Source organism: Triticum aestivum, chromosome 7A (assembly GCF_018294505.1).
Source record: "Triticum aestivum cultivar Chinese Spring chromosome 7A, IWGSC CS RefSeq v2.1, whole genome shotgun sequence".
Lineage (NCBI taxonomy): Eukaryota > Viridiplantae > Streptophyta > Magnoliopsida > Poales > Poaceae > Triticum > Triticum aestivum.
Window position 1 is genome coordinate 249,014,966 of NC_057812.1, and position 18,857 is coordinate 249,033,822.

Below are 18,857 nucleotides of genomic sequence, written 5' to 3' on the forward strand. Positions count from 1 at the left end.
CAGCTTTGCAGTGCCTTGGCGGTGGACTTGAGACGGGCAAAAACGCGCCGGAAAGGGTCCTCGTCAGCCGGGCCAGACTCCCAAGCGCTGGCCACAATCTGGTGGAAGCCTTCCATCTTCGGCCAAAACCTCTCAAAGTGAAACCTGCGAGGCCCCGGGGCGCGCGGGGTGCAGTCAAGCAAAAGCGGCGCATGATCGGAAGTGGCGGAAGAAAGGCAGCGCAGGAAGCAGGAAGGGTGCTCCACAGCCCAGCCAGAGGTGCACATAACCCTGTCAATGCGCACAAGGGTCGACGAGTCGCGCTCGCTCGACCAAGTGAACCGCCGTCCATGTAAGTAGATGTCCCGAAGCTCCTCGTCAGCAATAAAATGACGGAATCTATTAATGGCCCCACGGTGCAACCGGTCGTTGCTTTTGTCCGAAGCCGTGGCAATGAGGTTGAAGTCGCCGCCAATGAGCTAAGGGCCAGCGCAATAAGGAAAATATCAACATTCACAATATCAAATCAATATCATTAGATTCATCATTGAATTTTTTTTATATTGTATTTATTTGGTATTGTAGATGTAAATATTTTTAATGTAAATTTGATCAAAATTTATATTAAAGTGACTTAAGAAGAAACTAATATGCAAAGTAAAAGAAATGTACTGGGTATCATATTATGATATCATATCATAGCATGTCGAATGAGACAATCTAAGGAGAAATAGATCCTAGCCACAACTTTGTATTGGAGTTCTACAAACAAGTAAATAAAATGATGATATGATACTACTCTGTGATACTATGCATTAGAGAAGTAACTAGTAAGATGTCCGTGCTACGCCACGAAACCACAAAAATGATAATAAAAGTATGTAGGGAAAAGAGTCATAGCTGCAATTTTTAGCATTCCATATGCTCATCAATCAGCCAATTCATTTCCCTTGTACGAAATCCAAGACATTCAAGCACGAGTAGGTAATTACGAAGTTATTCATGCCCTTTAGCTAGCGATGGACAAAAGTAGTACTAAGACCAATGATCAAATAATTCACATCGATAGCATGTCAAAAGAAAATTGATGAATATTACATCTGAAAGTACAAAAGAAACCATCCTAGCTCATAGTAATTCAGATACATATTTACATAGGGTATCTCCCCTAATGTTGTAGTTCGCCTTATGCCGATCTAGCAATGCTTGCCTCTGCTCAGGTGGTAAACTCAGCCGCCACACTCTCCAGTGTGCGCTCTTCCCTTGCATTTCTTCAAGGGTTAAACTTGGCATGGGAATTCTTTAGTGATCCTTTATCTCTTCCGTAATTTGGGTGTTAAACTTTGCTATCATGTTCCATCACGGTCATGTCTGGCTTTCCTTTGCATCGCGAGCAGAATCATAGTGACATTTTTTTCCTACTCCAAGGGATAATAAATAATCCCTCGGTTCTCCAATAAATGGTATGCGTGCTTTTTGAGATTTAACTTTGACGGTCAATTACACAAAATAATATATAAGTCCTATGATTTGAAAATTATGTCATTCCAAATTCTTTCGAATATGTAATCAATGATATATTATTTGTTATGCATGGCCCATCTTTCATTGGTGAAATTCATGGTCAAACATAATCTCGAAAAGCATGCACACCTTATAGATTGGAACAGAGGGAGTAATATACAGACAAACTATTCAACAATTGTTCTAATTAAAAAACAACTCAAGATGGCGATATCAATCTCCCTCTTTCCTTCTCATGTGCTCCTGCCAAGCACTCGAGCATAGCAGACCATAGTAAAACGAATAAAAAATGCTTTCAACAATGAATATCTTCATGCATTATAACTGTGTAAAATCTAGTTTAGGGACGAATAAAAAATGGTTTTCAACAGCGAACATCTTCATGTATTCCTTTTCATGTGAGAAGGCAAGTTTTTGACCAGATTTCAGGAGACAACCCAAAATTATCACCAGCCTCTCAAGAGAAGCATCTGATGTGGCCACAAAATGGCCACAATGTAGCAGATTCCAAACAATACTTTGCCACACAGAGGGGCCAAGATGCAGTTCATGAAAAAAGAGCTCCACAAGGCATGTCTCATGTGTCAAAAGAAGAGGAAGAACTCAGATTTCCATGGCCCCACGGCAAAGAAATTGGGACATCCCATTCCAATCCCAGTTCTCTTTCCTAGCATAGGACTGTGCGCGCGCTTGATGATAATATCTTCTCCAACTATTGACAAAACTGACAGCATTTACTCAAACACTGCTGAAGGTACAACCTTTGATCACCAAGAGTATAAAAGAAGTGAGATAGCATCACACAAAACTTGAAGTAGATGTGCTTACTGGTGTTACCTTGTCCAATTGTTTTTGGATATAGAACATCTTCTGGCTTCCCATTGAACGGACAAAAAAGGAAAATTGTTAAGAATAAATACTTGCAATGATGCAGGTCAAATAAGAATCAAATAACTACAGGGGAACTACTAAGCAAAATTTGACAGAAGTGTTAAACTACAATATTTCATTTCGCAGGTGGCAACAAGGCAAAAGTACACGTATTCGTTAAACTAAGAGATAACTACTCACAACCATAATGCCCTAAACATTACTAAATTACAGAATTTGTTCTAACGGGTGTGCCTCGAAACAATGAAACAGTATTCAACATAAACACCATATATCATTTACTGAGGGGAAACTAAGACTGCCAAGAGACAATATAATGCACTAAAGTACGATTTGGCCACATCGTCTCCGGCTCCACTTCGACCGTTCGGTCTCATCTCTGACCATGTTGGGCCAGTGCACGACATGGTGTGTCCAGTCGACTATGAGTGTCATGTAGGATTTGCCTCGCCGCAAAACTAAACTAAGTAAGATAAAAATGAGATATAACTTGTTCAAAATATTTCCAGCAATTATGCAGGTTAGGTATATGAGTCTAAACTCATGCATATTGTCTTACAAGAGATTACACAGTTTCCCATGGGATTCTAATCATACAGACCTTACACAATATCAAAATTTACTTGCAGAGATTAAAAACTCGTATATGAACTCATAGGATTTTGGGGTAACACATAGTAATGAGATGGAAGGCGCATGTTGAAGTCATGAAAAACCTATCTACAAGGACCACTACACTCATTACTGGGCGTCTCCCTCGGAGTCTCGGACCACATATGAGAAGGATATTACTAATGCTGCATATCTTTTTTCAATTAGTATTTCCAAGCGACAGAAGACAATACTGCATGCCCTTCTTGCTCCATTGATCTCATAGAACTACAGAAGTGTATATATGCTTTTTTGTAAAATAGATAATTCAGGTTGCCAATACACAATAATTTAGAGTGAACTGGGAAGTTAAATTACTTGATACAACAAAGTGGAAAAGCTTATCTTCATTCCTTGATCTTAGGGATTGGGAACTTCTCCACTTAGGAAGGAATTTGGCAATGGTTGGTCATGCTGCTCTAATTACCTGGCACAAAATAATGCAAGTACAAAAATCTGACACGGATCAGAATGAAAATAAACAATCTAATAGAAAATTTGGTAACAACCTGGGGGATAGAGCTCAGTAATTTCAGCAAGGCTAAATCCACATCGGCAGTGGCACAGGCACGCCCAGGAACGAGTGGCTTGCCCAGAAATCCTCCACGCCTGTAATTCCCAGGCCTACCCATGGCGGTCCTGTCGCTAGTAGCCTCCATTTGCAGCACGGAAGAAAGAGACTCTCGTTGGAAGTTTAGGACCTGAGTCAGGCACAAACGGGAATCAACCCCAGCAGCCACAAAGGGAAAAAATGAAGGAACTTACTGTAGAAAACAAACTTGGCCATGGCAGCAATCCCTGCTATCGTCTCTCTGATGGCCTACACGCCAGATCTAGAGGGAGAAATACCCTATCCAAGGGGAGGCAAGAGGGATCCTCGCCAAAATCGACTTCAGTGGTCGCCGGGGAAAGATAGAGGAGAGAGGCTCACCGCAAGGAATTCGGGAGGGGATTCCCGAAGGCTCGTTATCTTCCCCGAGAGAAGGAGAATCTCCACGTGTTCTGTTTCAGGGACAATCGGGCACAATGAGTCATCTCAGCCTCACATTTCAGATCCGACGGTGTAGATGAGATGAAGGCAGGCACGCCATCACCACCAACTCGCTTTTTTATAGGAGTAGAGATATGATAGACTAGTATCATATGTATGGAACTATTTTATGATACTATCCATTGTGAGAGGTATAAGAGTATTCTCTAGTTCCACCTATGAAAAACAATAGCGTGACATTATGGGTATACCAACAATGAGAGACATTTTTTCACTTTTTCTAGAGACCCCAAAACCATCTTTCCTACTAGGCGTGGAGCATTCACAGTGACCTGGCTTTACACGCTCAATCGACTAATTAACTTCGGTCACATGTTTATAAACGATCTGCATCAGCTTTCAATACCTTGAAACTAGCACATACGAATTACAACTATGCGAGAAGTATCACGAGTACACATTCATGGCGGGTAGTTTCGTAATTTTCCAGGAAGTCCCTAGAACTATAGAACGTACAAATCGTGCACTGTATGCTTTGTCTTTTTCTCTTTACGGTACCATGCATCCGAGCTTTTTACCTTCCTTCCTTTCGAGACCCCTTCCTTTCCCTTCCTTCATCTTTTTATCGTTCACTTCTATCTACAAATGAAGACGCACATGGACAATATTATATATACCAGCCTGCCTTCTGTTCGGAGTGATCACATGTAGCTAGCTAGCTAGCTAGGTCACTCTGAAGGGAAAGAGAAAATGACTGGAGTGGGAAGAAACAGGCTGCTGTTGATCTGCTATCTCCTCCTCCTTGCTATGCTTATCACTGGTGCGTTCTACGTACTCTTAGCATGCATGCACACGTTCTACTGCTGCCTGCCTTCTCTTGTTAATTAACTCATTCAAAGGCTCGTAGTAGCTTACTGATTTGTATCTTGTTCTTCTATCATGTACTCTACATGGACGGAATGAAGGTGGTGGTGGTGTTCTAGCTGCTCGTCCTTTCTCGCCTTGGACTCTCGAGACAGAACATGAGGTAATGCATATGCATGGCCGGTGCATTTCGTGCATGCATGCCCACGTACACTCTTTGATTAAGTGATTATGTATTATCAAATCCAATGATGCCTAGCTCCATGCAAATCACACCCAGTACCACAGTATGCAAGCAAGTCAGCTGTTAGATCTATTTGTGCATATAGGATAGGAAATAGGAGTACACGTATATCTTCCTCTCATCCCGTCTCCGTGAGTATGTATAGTAGTACGACGAAATTAAGGATGCTCTGGGAAAGTTCAGACCAGCTATTAATTGATTTTCGACGCCATTCTTGTATGAACATATATATGATGCAGGGCTTAGCAAGACCAGAAGGAGGACCACCTGCCGCGGGGAGCTGGCCAACGGCGGTGATGGACCGGCGCGGGAGGAGGCGGCGGCTGGTGGGGTCGAGGGCTCCGACGTGCACCTACAACGAGTGCCGGGGTTGCCGGTACAGGTGCAGCGCTCGTGGAGTCCCCGTCGACGCCACCGATCCGATGAACAGCGCCTACCACTACAGATGTTTCTGCCATGTCTAGGTGACGGCTCGGCTATTGTGTTGTTTGCTCGTTTTGACGACGGAAATGGAGTGTTTCTGTGCTAGATTCGCATGGGTATATGGTTGTCTAGTTGTCTTTGTCGAATAAATTGGGCAGAAGACCGGCTGCTAGTGTTAATTGACCGGGATGAACTAGCTAGGCCATCTCCAGCTTATCGATCTGTGATGTCGCGGGTCTAAGTATTGATTCTGATCCCTTATTCTGTATAACGTTGCATGAAGAGTGGATTTATTTGTGTACCTTAATTGCAGCTATGTGTCTCTTACGTTATATATTTTTTCAAAACATTTTTTAAAATAAAAATCCAACAATATACTTTTTGTATCACATAATTTATATTTTCTTAGTTTTACAATGGTCAAAGTATGACCCAAAATACGCAGGGTCCAATAACGGAGAGTACCTATTTACTACCTTCGTTTGGGTTTATTAGTCTTGTCCTATTTCAAAGCAAATTTTGACTATATATTTGACTGCAAAAAGGCTAATGCATGTCATAATTTGTCGCATCACATCGTTTATGATAGTGTTACCATTGTAGACGATATTTATAATTTTATTGTTTGCGTTATTGCTGCATCACGCACGGTGCCTACAACAAACTGTATGGCATAGACTATCCATCACACACAATTTTTATGTGGAATGTTTGTGCAAAGTGGCCTAATGTAAACATTTGTCCAGAGGAAGTTGTGTGTGATTGTTCATTGATCCAATACGTTTGCTTTATAGAAAACTGTTTGGGTTGTCTGATGTCATCGTCCACAATGTTGTCTCAATAACTGTCTGCAATAGAAAAACCTAATAAGCAGGCTAATTGGCCTATTATTTTTATTGCATTTAGTAATCAAATTAACATTTCATATCAAACACACATTATATTTCATTTTTGTATTACGGCAACCAGGATTTCATAATTGAAATACATCAGAATACAACATTATATAGCTTCAGCACTCAGTTACACCATATAGACATATAGCTAGACATCCCATTACACAACAACACCAAATTTCATATGCAACATCTAAAACATTTGTAAATTAGCATCATAGACAGTAGATAGATAGATGAATCTCATCTGAAAAACTGCTGAAGTAGAAGGCGAATGTTGAGTCTTCAATGATGTTAAAGATCTTTGCAACTTTAGGCCAGTACTTGTGGATGATTGATCGCTCATCCTTCGTCCTCTTGAGGAACACTTCAATATTGTGTCGTGTGTGTTGTATGAATATCTTTCTCGTCTCTTGACCATACATATGGTTTGAGAGGTAATCATCGGTTAACTGCTTTAAAAAGACCTAAAAATAAATATATGCATAAATACCTGGTAGAGCATCTCAAACTACCCCATTCAAGGTACTTTGAGTCACCATGGCTTTGAAGGTACTTTAAGATCGGCCATTTTGGGTGTTGTCGTCCGGCGGCGTATTAAAAGACTCTTGGCAGTGCTAGGGTTAGCTACAGTCCGAGGCATGCCACTATCATAGTCGAAATCGTTCAAATACATATATGCGCGCTGCCACATGTAGTCGTGCAAACCTGCTTCTTCCCCATGTCCCAGAATCTAGAGTAGCTCTACGGCATGCCTGCACACACTCCATTCTGAGAAGCATGCATGCCCTTGTCTCCATCCTAGGAGCTACCTTAACACGAGCATCATGTCCTCGTCGTCGAAAAGCACCCTATTGTCATCGTCGCTGGGGCAACAGATAACCTCTCTCGGCGATTCTTAGACCGTTGTTGGATTCCCCCCTTCCCTCCACACGGTCACGCTCGATAGCTTGTTTTGCTTGGCATGGATGGAAAGCACGCTAGTTCGACGACGACGAGCAGGGTACCGGTTGGCATTGAGAGGGTGGAGACGAGCAGAGCCATGTGGCATTGGATAGTCAAGAGAGCCAAGTGGCATTGGACAGTAAGAGAAGGGTACCGGGTAAGGTCGGGCAGACGATGGTGGCAAATGTCAAGTGCAGATTGACTACTGTTTTGGTTCTACGAGATGTCTGTCACGGACCTAGTGTGTCTAGCAGGCTCGGCATGGCGTGTTCACGAAGTCAGTTTATTTTTCGCGGCTTGTCCGTTAATCCATTTACGTGATTTAGACGGCGTGGGCGGAGCGGGCTCGCGCACATCCTGGTCAACCGGCATCTTGACATTGACAAGCTGCAGGACACAAACTCTAAAGACCATATTGTTGTGCTAAGATAATATCATATATTACCTTCGTTCCATCTCTTAGATTTTTTTAGATACGAGTGTATCTAACATTAAAACGTATTTAGATACATCTTTATCTAGACAAATCTAAAATAAGCAATTCATGACCAAGGAGGGAGTAATTATTCGGCATTTGATGTGGCCCCTACGGTGACTAGCGTGGCTTATATATTTAAATCTATACCTATACTCATAAAGTCATTATTGCTTTTGCCTGTCTGTCGTGAAATTGTCCCTAAATTTGTTACTCCCTCCTTTCCGGTTTATAGGGTTTATCTTAAAATTTTAGTTTTTCCATTTTATAAGGCTCAATTTGGTTGTTTCCCATCCCATGTTCAGACTTCAAGGTGCATTAAATCATTGCATGTAAGTATTAAAAAAAACTGACCAATGCATGCACTTTATGCATGCATGCATTGCAATTAATGCATTCATAAACATAATTTTTTAAGAAAAACAAAAGCATTAATTGGGTGCTTTTGCAAACTATAAAAAATATTTCACCACTTATCATCTACCTTGGTTGGTGAAATTTTTGAATTGAGCCTTATAAACCAGAAATGAGGGAGTATAAACTACATCTAATGCCACCGGTAAGTGAAAAAATGGTATGCATAAGTACATTTTTTTGCTTAAGTGATTGGCTGTCGCCTTAGATTCATATACAGCTATCACTCTTCCAATCACATGCACACGGGTGCACAATTGGCTATTGACTCATGATTCCAATTGGGGGCCTGAGTTTGAATCCTGCTTCTCCCTCTTTTCTGTCTTTTCTCTCTAAATTTTTTGTTGGCGTAGAATAGAGTTGCATCGCGCCCTTTTATCTAAAATTTTAGTTGGCGTACAATAGGTTGCACCGCCTGAGCGTCGCTAAGCAGATGGGCTGGACCATGTTGCAATTTTGGCCCAGCTATGGCCCCTTTTAACCTTTTTCGGAGATTTAAGTACTTCTTAAAATATTCATATCTTTCAAACCGTAACTTAAAATTAAACATGTTATATATGGAAATCGCACAGAAAAATATGTAAATGTCAAATATGCTATTATCATGCATGTTAGTTATCTCTAAATTTTTGATCGGATGTACACTTAGGGCATGTTTGGTTCGTGACTACGCATGCCACAGCTCCTTACGCCTAAACTTAGCCGTTGTTTGCTTTATGCCGGTGTTATGGCTTGCCGCACCGCTCACCACAGCTTGCTAGTTCATTTTTCACGCCACAACTCGCCAAAAGTGTGGCGCTCATTCCGTTCGCCGCACCTATGGCGCGGCCGCATCTTCGGTGTGGCGTGTTCTGGTGATAAACCAAACACGCCCTTAATTAATACTTTTATTTAGATGATGTATTTTGAAAATGCTTATTATATATGTTCTTTGCCGATTTAAATTGGCCAGATAGGATAGTTTGATGCTCTCAAAAAGTCTATCATTGGCAGTTGGCACCATAGGGGATGTATATGCTAAAGGTTATACACATACATAATCATCCTCTCTATTTCGGCGAGCGCTCAATAACCAGCACATATAGATGATGTACACTAAACTATTCATATGAGCTTTATGTAAACCAATGGCTTAATGCAGATTTCCAAAAAGAATGGTGCCTATAAAGACTTCTTTAAGAATATCAATGTTGACATGCAACTCTAAACATTCGTTATGCATGTCCTTACGGATTAATTGTTTTCGATGGAGATGTCCAATATGTGCTATTATGCGCATCCTATAATTGAGTACCAAAATGTACTTTGCTACTTTTAGCCTAATGCACTATTTGTTGGGCATCGTTGAGGAGGAACACCAGCAAAGGCATGAATTGATACAAGAACCTAGGTAGATATTTTTGTTGTCTAAAAATTGGACGCACTTTTAGTACACTTAAAAATTGTCTCAACTTTATGTCTTTGCGTAACACCACATATCATGTTGTTTCTCGTATGACATCGTGAAATAATTTTAAGGAATTTGTTGATGGCGTCCAATGTGTATGACCGATGATTTTTTTTACTCCCGTTGCAATGCACGGACCCCTTTGCTAGTCAATCATATCATTGGCCCATCGGCAAATATTAATAGCAAGGACCGTAATAATTGGTTGCCGCTCCTCATAGGAGGAGGCATCAACGAACGATTGTTCCTTGGGGTTTCAATTGAGTGTACAACTTTTCCTTCGCCGAGAGAACCACCCAGGGCGAACTAGGCCCAGTCAACCCATTCAGTACTCTTCCTAGCCCGGTCATAATTTTACAAAAAAATCCAAAATTTTGCCATCTTATGAAAACAACAATTAAAAATGAATTATCACTAGATCAAGGTTTTTGGATGCATAAAAAAGTTGTCATGATTTTACTTGCCATGAACCATAAACTAAAATTGCCATGATACATGCACTTAAAATTGCCATGGTTCATATAAAAAAATCATGGTCAAAGTACTGGAATTGTCATGGTCAAAATACTAAAATTGCCATGATCCATAAACTAAAATTGCCACATGGCAACTTTAGTGTAAACACTATGGCAACTACAGTGTAAACATCATGACAACTTTTGGCCAAAAAAAAATTCTTCAAAACATATCAACATAAGATCTAGTTTAAAGATCTCGTCGAGACAGATTTAATGGTGAAAACGGATTTTAATTGAACTTTTTAATTAGGAGATAAACCATTTTAAGCCAAAAACCAAAAAGATACCCGTTGATGTCAGATGTTCCGACGTGGCAAAATGAATGACAATGGAGACGTTTGGGCCATGTTGATTCGTGCCACACGTGTGGCCGTTATCATTTGGGAATTTAAAAGTTGGCTATCTTCCTAATAATAAAAATGCCATGTACAAAAACAAACTTGATTTTTGAACATTAGGAAATAAAACTGCCATCCTCTTAATAATAAAAATGGCATCTTCTTAATAATAAAAATGACATGTACAAAAACAAACTTGAGTTGTGAGCATTACAAAATATATATTTAAATTTGCCATGTGACAAAGGTAAAAAAAATTATAAAAACTACCATGTTATTTTCTTTCAGAAAAATTGTCATGTACTACCTAAGAAAAAAAACATCTTCTGCCATCCTAGTTAAAAAAAGGAGGAACGGGAATCAATCCTATGTCTCCTAGGTGTAGGTTGATGTCAGTAGCTACTGCAGTGCGCAGCTGTGTTTTGAAAAGAACAACACACGTTGGGTTTTGTATCACAGCGGACGAGTTTTAAATCTAACGTGTCTTCTATCCCTATGCCAAGATTCGTGCAACGAAACCGAAGGAAGAGGGCGTGTTCGCCGGATTGACCCCATGACGAACGTTTGCCCGTTAACATTTGTTAACATTTCCGTAATCGGAAGTCAAAAGAATCCTTGAGTTCCTTCGTAGTATATGGCACTTTCCCTTTCCGACGTGCATGACCAATCGTTGAATGGAATCGTGCACCTGAATTGCATCCCAAAAAACAAGAGTGGCATGGGACATGGTCCGCACCACACCACACCACACCACATACTGCTCCTGTTGCGATAGCTGTGGCTCGGAACCGGAGCAGCCTCCAAGCTGTCTCGCCCAGCGAACAACGGGCCGCCAACTCACGTCAGGCGTGCCCGCACCGCAGTCCGCACGACGCATCCACCCGTCCCACCGACAGCGTGGACCCGCCGCCAGCACTCCCGGGTCCACCGCCGAGGCCGCGCTAGCCGTGCCGTGCCGTGCCGGTGCGTGCGTCCCACTCGCCACCCACTCGTCTCGTAACTCTCGGCTACTCCTGGTTTCGGCGCTTCCCTCACCACCCCACCCCAGCAAAAAGCAAGGCAGCCACACCTCGGCCTCGGTGTGCGCGTTCGGTCAAAACCCACCGCGCCGCTCACGGCTCCTCTGCCGTGCGCTAGGTGACGTTGGGTCGCTTACATGTAGGCCAGGTTTCCAACAGGTCCACATGTCAGTGGTAGAACGGCAGGCTGCCGAACGGTAGAGGATCTTAGCGCGCCGCTGCCCGCCTCCCCCCAAAACGCCACTACAAATCTCGCGCATTCCCCCCAGCAGCCGCTCGCCAGAGCTCCCGAGCGTGCCGCGCCGACGAGACGACGGAAAGGCGGCGCCTCCGAGCTCGAGGGATCACGAGCGAAGGATGGGGGACGACTCGGACGGGGAGGCGGAGGAGTACCTGTTCAAGGTGGTGATCATCGGGGACAGCGCGGTGGGGAAGAGCAACCTGCTGTCCCGCTACGCGCGCAACGAGTTCAACCTCCACTCCAAGGCCACCATCGGGGTGGAGTTCCAGACGCAGAGCATGGACATCGACGGCAAGGAGGTCAAGGCCCAGATCTGGGACACCGCCGGCCAGGAGCGCTTCCGCGCCGTCACCTCCGCCTACTACCGCGGGGCCTTCGGCGCGCTCCTCGTCTACGACATCTCCCGCCGGGGCACCTTCGACAACGTCGGACGATGGCTCCAGGAGCTCAACAGTACGCACCCTCTCCGCCCGCCCGCGTGCTTCCTTCCTTCTTTCCTTGCTTAATTAATTAGCTCCCATGCTTGCTTACGGCTTGTACTGTCCGTGCGCTTGGATCAATTGATTCCTTATTTAAACTCCCATAAAAAAAGTAGATTCGGTAAGATCGTGTAGATCTAAGTTGGTCCTGGTCGGCGTCGAAAGGGACACCAGTGCTCGCGCCTAGCTTGTAGACGCCTAGATGGTGATTGATTGGGTTGAGTGTTCTCCGATACATAGCTGTAGAATTGTCCCACCGGATGGGTTGGGCGACCTGTCCTGAATCTGGATCTGAGTCCTCATGTAAAGGCTTGTTGCGGAATGTTTGAGGAGTGGATGCAAGGACCACGTCGGGTGACTGTAATTGCTGTGCTAGTTGCTTGTTTTGGATTCGGCATTTGTGGGAACAAGTATAGAAGTTATCCTCCGACATTTTTTTTTGATAAGTCAGGACTCAGGACTGCTAATTTGTGGTGAACTATTTGCAGTTTCAAATTTCTGACATCGGAGGCTGCTTAGCTTGAGTTCTTCAGTGTTAAAGATGTTCCTAGACATAGTTACCGTTGTCACGCTTTAAGTTTGTTATTAATGTTTGAGGACAAACCTTTTTTATGGATGCCGGCCACCATTTATTCTCCATTTCCCTTCTTAGGCAATTTTTTCACTTGTTGCTGTTGGAAACAGTCAACCATCATAGAAAGATGCATTGTCTTGGTTCATTCCTTTTTTATGTACATGGCGACTTTATGTAGGATGTGTCACTACCAGAAGGCAAAGCTTGGTGTAAGAGAAAGCTATGCTCATAACACAATTGTGTTAGGCTGAACAAATGTATCCTTGACTCTAGTTGCAATTTGTGTTCTACTGTCAATTGGCATGCCATGAAACTTAGGAGAAAGGACAATGCATCCGAATAATCCTAGCTACCTAGTACGGAGTATATTGTCATTTGGCATACAAAGTTTTGAAACGCACTAAACAAGCACCACGGTGTTATTGGAACTTGGAAGATACTAACATAACACGATGGTCGACAATTTTACATTTTGTCACTTGCATTGTTTGTGTTGTGCCATATTTTTGTTTTTGTTTTGTAGCAGTTTCTCAGAATGCTTTTACTGCATGTCTCAGCATACATTTTATAGACTGAATTGAAAATGATATGGGCTTTGCTTATGCTTGATCCCCAGAAGTGTGTAATGCTTTTGTGGCTTTTGGATGGTGAAAATAGTTAGATTGCATAGGTGTGGATATATCGGAAGGTACCCCTATATGATAGGCATTGTTGAATCGATAACATTGTGCTTATGATGGTTGGTAACACTATTGTTATGATTTTCTTGGTGCTAGTTTCTTGCACCATCCAACTACTAGTGATATACTTGATCATTTGGTTTCATTTTGCCACCTTAAAAGCAATAAATCGTATCCCTTGGGAATGATCTGTCATGTGTTACCTTTGGGTTTTGTCCCCTGGACGCATTTTCTACTTTCCATGGTTCTGTTTTCTTGCTTGATGGCTATCACTGCTTGAGCTGATACATGTCCCTTGTGCAGTCATGACAAGTCATTCCTTGCACTTCTGGTTCTTTACATCTGCGTTTTCCTTGATATTAGCTATTAGAACAATTCTCCTTTTCACATATCGCATGCATTTCCTCTGAAGTAACCCAAACGTATCCTCAAATCTAATGCAGCACATTCTGACACCACGGTGGCCAAGATGTTGGTAGGCAACAAATGCGATCTGGAAAACATCCGTGAAGTGCCAGTGGAGGAAGGCAAAGCACTTGCCGAATCCGAGGGACTCTTCTTCATGGAGACCTCGGCTCTGGACTCGACGAACGTCAACACGGCATTCGAGCTCGTCATCAAGGAGATCTACAGCAGCGTGAGCAGGAAGATCCTGAACTCCGACTCATACAAGGCCGAGCTATCCCTCAACAGGGTGAGCATCGACGACGGTGACTCGAAAGACGGCCAGAAGCAAACTAGCCGGTTTGGGTGCTGCTAGCCAATCTTGGTACATTGTCGACTATTGGGTATTACTGGGATGTGATGATTTTTTTTCTGGTCATCGGTATTGTTTGTAAACATGTAACCCAAAATTGGATTCTAGTTCTGTTACACATCTGAGTTACAGAGGAGGATAGTTGTGTTAATGCAAGAGTGGAGACGAACTGTTTGTCGCTGTTAACCGAAAAGCCATGCGGTTCAGAGTTGTCACATTTTGTCAAATTTTATGGGAGGTCAGGGCAACTCCAATCCGGTGCGCCAAATGGCTGCCTCTCTTTGGCCATCCAACCCAACGCGCCACTGAATGATTGCCCCTGTTTTTTTCCCTATACCTGCGGTGGCGGAGCTAGAAAATATGTACGTATTAGGGAGGACAAGTGTTGCTAAAACAGGTTAGGGAGGGGCAAACTATTGAAAATTTGATTTTTAGCAGCAAATTATTAGTAATTATGGCACTCTTCATAGCAAATCAACACTAAATTCCTTATGTCTCTCTTCATAGCAATTCAACACTAAATTCCTTATGTCTCCGCCACTGTATACCCGGAGCACTCTAAATATGTAAAGATAAATATCACCATTCTTTCATAATCATGTTGTACAAATATCTCAATGCAATAATAATTGAAATATAAATATTACAATCCAAACATGAAGTTTTGCAATAAAATAGTTTAAACTTGAATTTAGCTTAACCGGACACATTTTTTAGTCTTCCATTGAAGGGTGCACAAATGTTCATCTAAAGCTACTCATGAGTTTCTTGATGGCGAATCTGTTTATGTATTTGGATAAAATCCTCAAATGTCGTTGGATTCTGCTATGAAAGTTTGCCATGATCATTCATCTCCTCAAACTCTCGGCCATGGCGAACTCGGTCACCCTCATCCTACACAATCACGTTCATGATGTTGTCATCACGTCCCACAATGTCTCTGCATCCCATAGTCCTCAAACAACCGCAAAACGGAATTGGAGCACTACCATTGCTCTCTCGACATTCTTTCTAGCTCCTTCTTTTGTTTTGGCAAAGTAAGATCTTTTCTTACCCCTAAGCTCAGAGATGATTTTGTCGAAGGTCGCCCACGGAGGATAGATACCTAAGATAATAACCCATTTTGTTGTCATGACCGTTGATGGTATAGTTGCATGGAGGAGCTTCTCCCACACACAATCTTCAAACAATGGAGACAGCTACAGCACGTTGATGTCATTGTGAGACCCGGGCATCCCAAAGAAAGAATGTCAAATCTAGAGATCTTGTGATGCAATTACTTTAGGAATAATGGTGGGCTTCTTACAATGGCCTTATGTTGGCCTTGTTGAGCATATCGGCAATTCTTCCATTTCCAGTGCAATCCATGAATTCGAGCATACCTGGTCACCCTCTTGCTTCTGATAGCGTCATGAGCCTTGCGGTGTCTTCGACAGTTGGTTCTCTTAAGTACTCCGGTCCAAACACCTTCACTACAACAGTGGAAAATCTAAACATGGCTTCGAGACATGTGCTTTCAGACATTCGAAGATACTTGTCCGCACGGATCTGTGTCCATGCCATAAGTAAGCATCCTGAGTGCAATCGTGCACTTTTGGTAACCAGGAATCTAGTGGTTCCAAGGACATCATTCAACAAGATGAAGTAGTCATTATAGGCTCGGATACCATTGTAGAGGCGGTCAAACACAATTGTTGCATCCGGAATTGACGGCGGAAATATGACTCGAATAGTGCATTCGGGACACAGTAGTCGTCCATCAACATCATATGCTCCCGTCTCTATCAATTCACCAATCAGTGTCCCTTGATTGATCCCTTGATTTCTTATTTGGTGCTTGAAGGAAATATGCCCTAGAGGCAATAATAAAGTTATTATTTATTTCCTTATATCATGATAAATGTTTATTATTCATGCTAGAATTGTATTAATCGGAAATATAATACATGTGTGAATACATAGACAAACAGAGTGTCACTAGTATGCCTCTACTTGACTAGCTCGTTAATCGAATATGGTTATATTTCCTAGCCATAGACATGAGTTGTCATTTGATTAACGGGATCACATCATTAGGAGAATGATGTGATTGACTTGACCCATTCCATTAGCTTAGCACTTGATCGTTTAGTTTGTTGCTATTGCTTTCTTCATAACTTATACATGTTCCTATGACTATGAGATTATGCAACTCCCGTTTACTGGAGGAACACTTTGTGTGCTACCAAACGTCACAACGTAACTGGGTGATTATAAAGGTGCTCTACAGGTGTCTCCGAAGGTACTTGTTGGGTTGGCGTATTTCGAGATTAGGATTTGTCACTCCGATTGTCGGAGAGGTATCTCTGACCCCTCTCGGTAATGCACATCACTTAAGCCTTGCAAGCATTGCAACTAATAAGTTAGTTGCGGGATGATGTATTGCGGAACAAGTAAAGAGACTTGCCAGTAACGAGATTGAACTAGGTATTGAGATACCGACGATCAAATCTCGGGCAAGTAACATACCAATGACAAAGGGAACAACGTATTTTGTTATGCGGTCTGACCGATAAAGATCTTCGTAGAATATGTGGGAGCCAATATGAGCATCCAGGTTCCGCTATTGGTTATTGACTGGAGACATGTCTCGGTCATGTCTACATAGTTCTCGAACCCGTAGGGTCCGCACGCTTAAAGTTTCGGTGATGATTGTATTATGAGTTTATGTGATTTGATGTACCGAAGGTAGTTCAGAGTCCCTGATGAGATCAAGGACATGACAAGGAGTCTCGAAATGGTCGAGACATAAAGATCGATATATTGGACGACTATATTCGGACATAGGAAAGGTTCCGAGTGATTCGGGTATTTTCGGGGGTACCGGGGAGTTACGGGAATACGAGAAAGAAGTAATGGGCCTCATGGGCCAAGTGGTGGAAGAGAGGAGGCAGGGCGCGCGGCCCCCCTATCCCAAACTGAATTGGACTAGGGGGCCGGCCCCCCTTTCCTCCTTCTCCTCCTTCTCCTTCCTTCTCCTTCTCCTCCTTTCTTTCCTCCTCCAAGTAGGAGTAGGAAAGGGGAGTCCTACTCCTACTAGGAGGAGGACTCCTCCTCCTGGCGCGCCCATAGAGGGCCGGCCGGCCTCCCCCTTGCTCCTTTATATACAGGGGCAGGGGGCACCTCTAGACACACAAGTTGATCAGTTGATCTCTCCCAGCCGTGTGCGGTACCCCCCTCCACCATATTCCATCTCGGTTATATCGTAGCGGTACTTAGGTGAAGCCCTGCGTCGGTAGCAACATCATCACCGTCACCACGCCATCGTGCTGACGTAACTCTCCCGTGAAGCTCTGCTGGATCAGAGTTTGCGGGACGTCATCGAGCTGAACGTGTGCTGAACTCGGAGGTGCCGTGCGTTCGGTACTTGGATCGGTCGGATCGTGAAGACGTACGACTACATCAACCGCGTTGTGCTAACGCTTCCGCTTTCGGTCTACGAGGGTACGTGGACTACACTCTCCCCTCTCGTTGCTATGCATCACCATGATCTTGCATGTGCGTAGGAAAATTTTGAAATTAGTACGTTCCCCAACAGTGGCATCCGAGCCAGGTTTTATGCGTTGATGTTATATGCACGAGTAGAACACAAGTGAGTTGTGGGCGATATAAGTCATACTGCTTACCAGCATGCCATACTTTGGTTCGGCGGTATTGTTGGATGAAGCGGCCCGGACCGACATTACGCGTACGCTTACGCAAGACTGGTTCCACCGACGTGCTTTGCACACAGGTGGCTGGCGGGTGTCAGTTTCTCCAACTTTAGTTGAACCGAGTGTGGCTACGCCCGGTCCTTGCGAAGGTTAAAACAGCACCAACTTGACAAACTATCGTTGTGGTTTTGATGCGTAGGTAAGAACGGTTCTTGCTAAAGCCCGTAGCAGCCACGTAAAACTTGCAACAACAAAGTAGAGGACGTTTAACTTGTTTTTGCAGGGCATGTTGTGATGTGATATGGTCAAGATATGATGCTAAATTTTATTGTATGAGATGATCATGTTTTGTAACCGAGTTATCGGCAACTGGTAGGAGCCATATGGTTGTCGCTTTATTGTATGCAATGCAATTGCGCTGTAATGCTTTACTTTATCACTAAGCGGTAGCGATAGTTGTGGAAGCATAAGATTGGTGAGACGACAACGATGCTACGATGGTGATCAAGGTGTCGCACCGGTGACGATGGTGATCATGAAGGTGCTTCGGAGATGGAGATCGCAAGCACAAGATGATGATGGCCATATCATATCACTTATATTGATTGCATGTGATGTTTATCTTTTATGCATCTTATCTTGCTTTGATTGACGGTAGCATTATAAGATGATAACTCACTAAATTTCAAGATAAAAAGTGTTCTCCCTGAGTATGCACCATTGTCAAAGTTCGTCGTGCCCAGACACCACGTGATGATTGGGTGTGATAAGCTCTACGTCCATCTACAACGGGTGCAAGCCAGTTTTGCACACGC

The 18,857-nt window shown here is 43.1% G+C and overlaps 2 protein-coding genes and 1 long non-coding RNA gene across 4 annotated transcripts; 2 read left to right on the plus strand and 1 right to left on the minus strand.

Moving 5' to 3' along the window:
* Positions 1–1,861: 1,861 nt before the first annotated feature.
* Positions 1,862–4,031, minus strand: LOC123151610 (uncharacterized). Of its 2 annotated transcripts, none has more exons than XR_006475735.1 (4): positions 3,811–4,031; positions 3,555–3,746; positions 2,341–3,472; positions 1,862–2,264 (listed from the first exon to the last, which is right to left on the minus strand). It is a non-coding gene; the product is annotated as an uncharacterized lncRNA (long non-coding RNA). The 2 variants fall into 2 exon arrangements; XR_006475736.1 differs by having other exon boundaries at positions 3,825–4,029.
* Positions 4,032–4,750: 719 nt separating this feature from the next.
* On the plus strand, positions 4,751–5,851 carry LOC123154641 (uncharacterized). Its single transcript, XM_044573324.1, has 3 exons — positions 4,751–4,856; positions 5,002–5,063; positions 5,384–5,851. Exons 1-3 carry the CDS (start codon positions 4,787–4,789, stop codon positions 5,606–5,608), a joined length of 357 nt encoding a protein of 118 aa, XP_044429259.1. The 5' UTR covers positions 4,751–4,786; the 3' UTR covers positions 5,609–5,851.
* Positions 5,852–11,569: 5,718 nt separating this feature from the next.
* Positions 11,570–14,565, plus strand: LOC123151615 (ras-related protein RABA5c). Its single transcript, XM_044571297.1, has 3 exons — positions 11,570–11,704; positions 11,831–12,313; positions 14,037–14,565. The coding sequence occupies exons 2-3, from the start codon at positions 11,977–11,979 to the stop codon at positions 14,351–14,353; spliced, it is 654 nt and encodes a 217-aa protein (XP_044427232.1). The 5' UTR covers positions 11,570–11,704; positions 11,831–11,976; the 3' UTR covers positions 14,354–14,565.
* The last annotated feature ends 4,292 nt before the right edge of the window (positions 14,566–18,857 follow it).

Coding starts and splice junctions, on each gene's coding strand:
- LOC123154641 (XM_044573324.1), top strand. CDS start 4,787: ATGACTGGAGTGGGAAGAAACAGGCTGCTGTTGATCTGCTATCTCCTC. Junction 4,857..5,001: donor CCTTGCTATGCTTATCACTG/GTGCGTTCTACG, acceptor GACGGAATGAAG/GTGGTGGTGGTGTTCTAGCT. Junction 5,064..5,383: donor CTCTCGAGACAGAACATGAG/GTAATGCATATG, acceptor TATATGATGCAG/GGCTTAGCAAGACCAGAAGG.
- LOC123151615 (XM_044571297.1), top strand. CDS start 11,977: ATGGGGGACGACTCGGACGGGGAGGCGGAGGAGTACCTGTTCAAGGTG. Junction 12,314..14,036: donor ATGGCTCCAGGAGCTCAACA/GTACGCACCCTC, acceptor AATCTAATGCAG/CACATTCTGACACCACGGTG.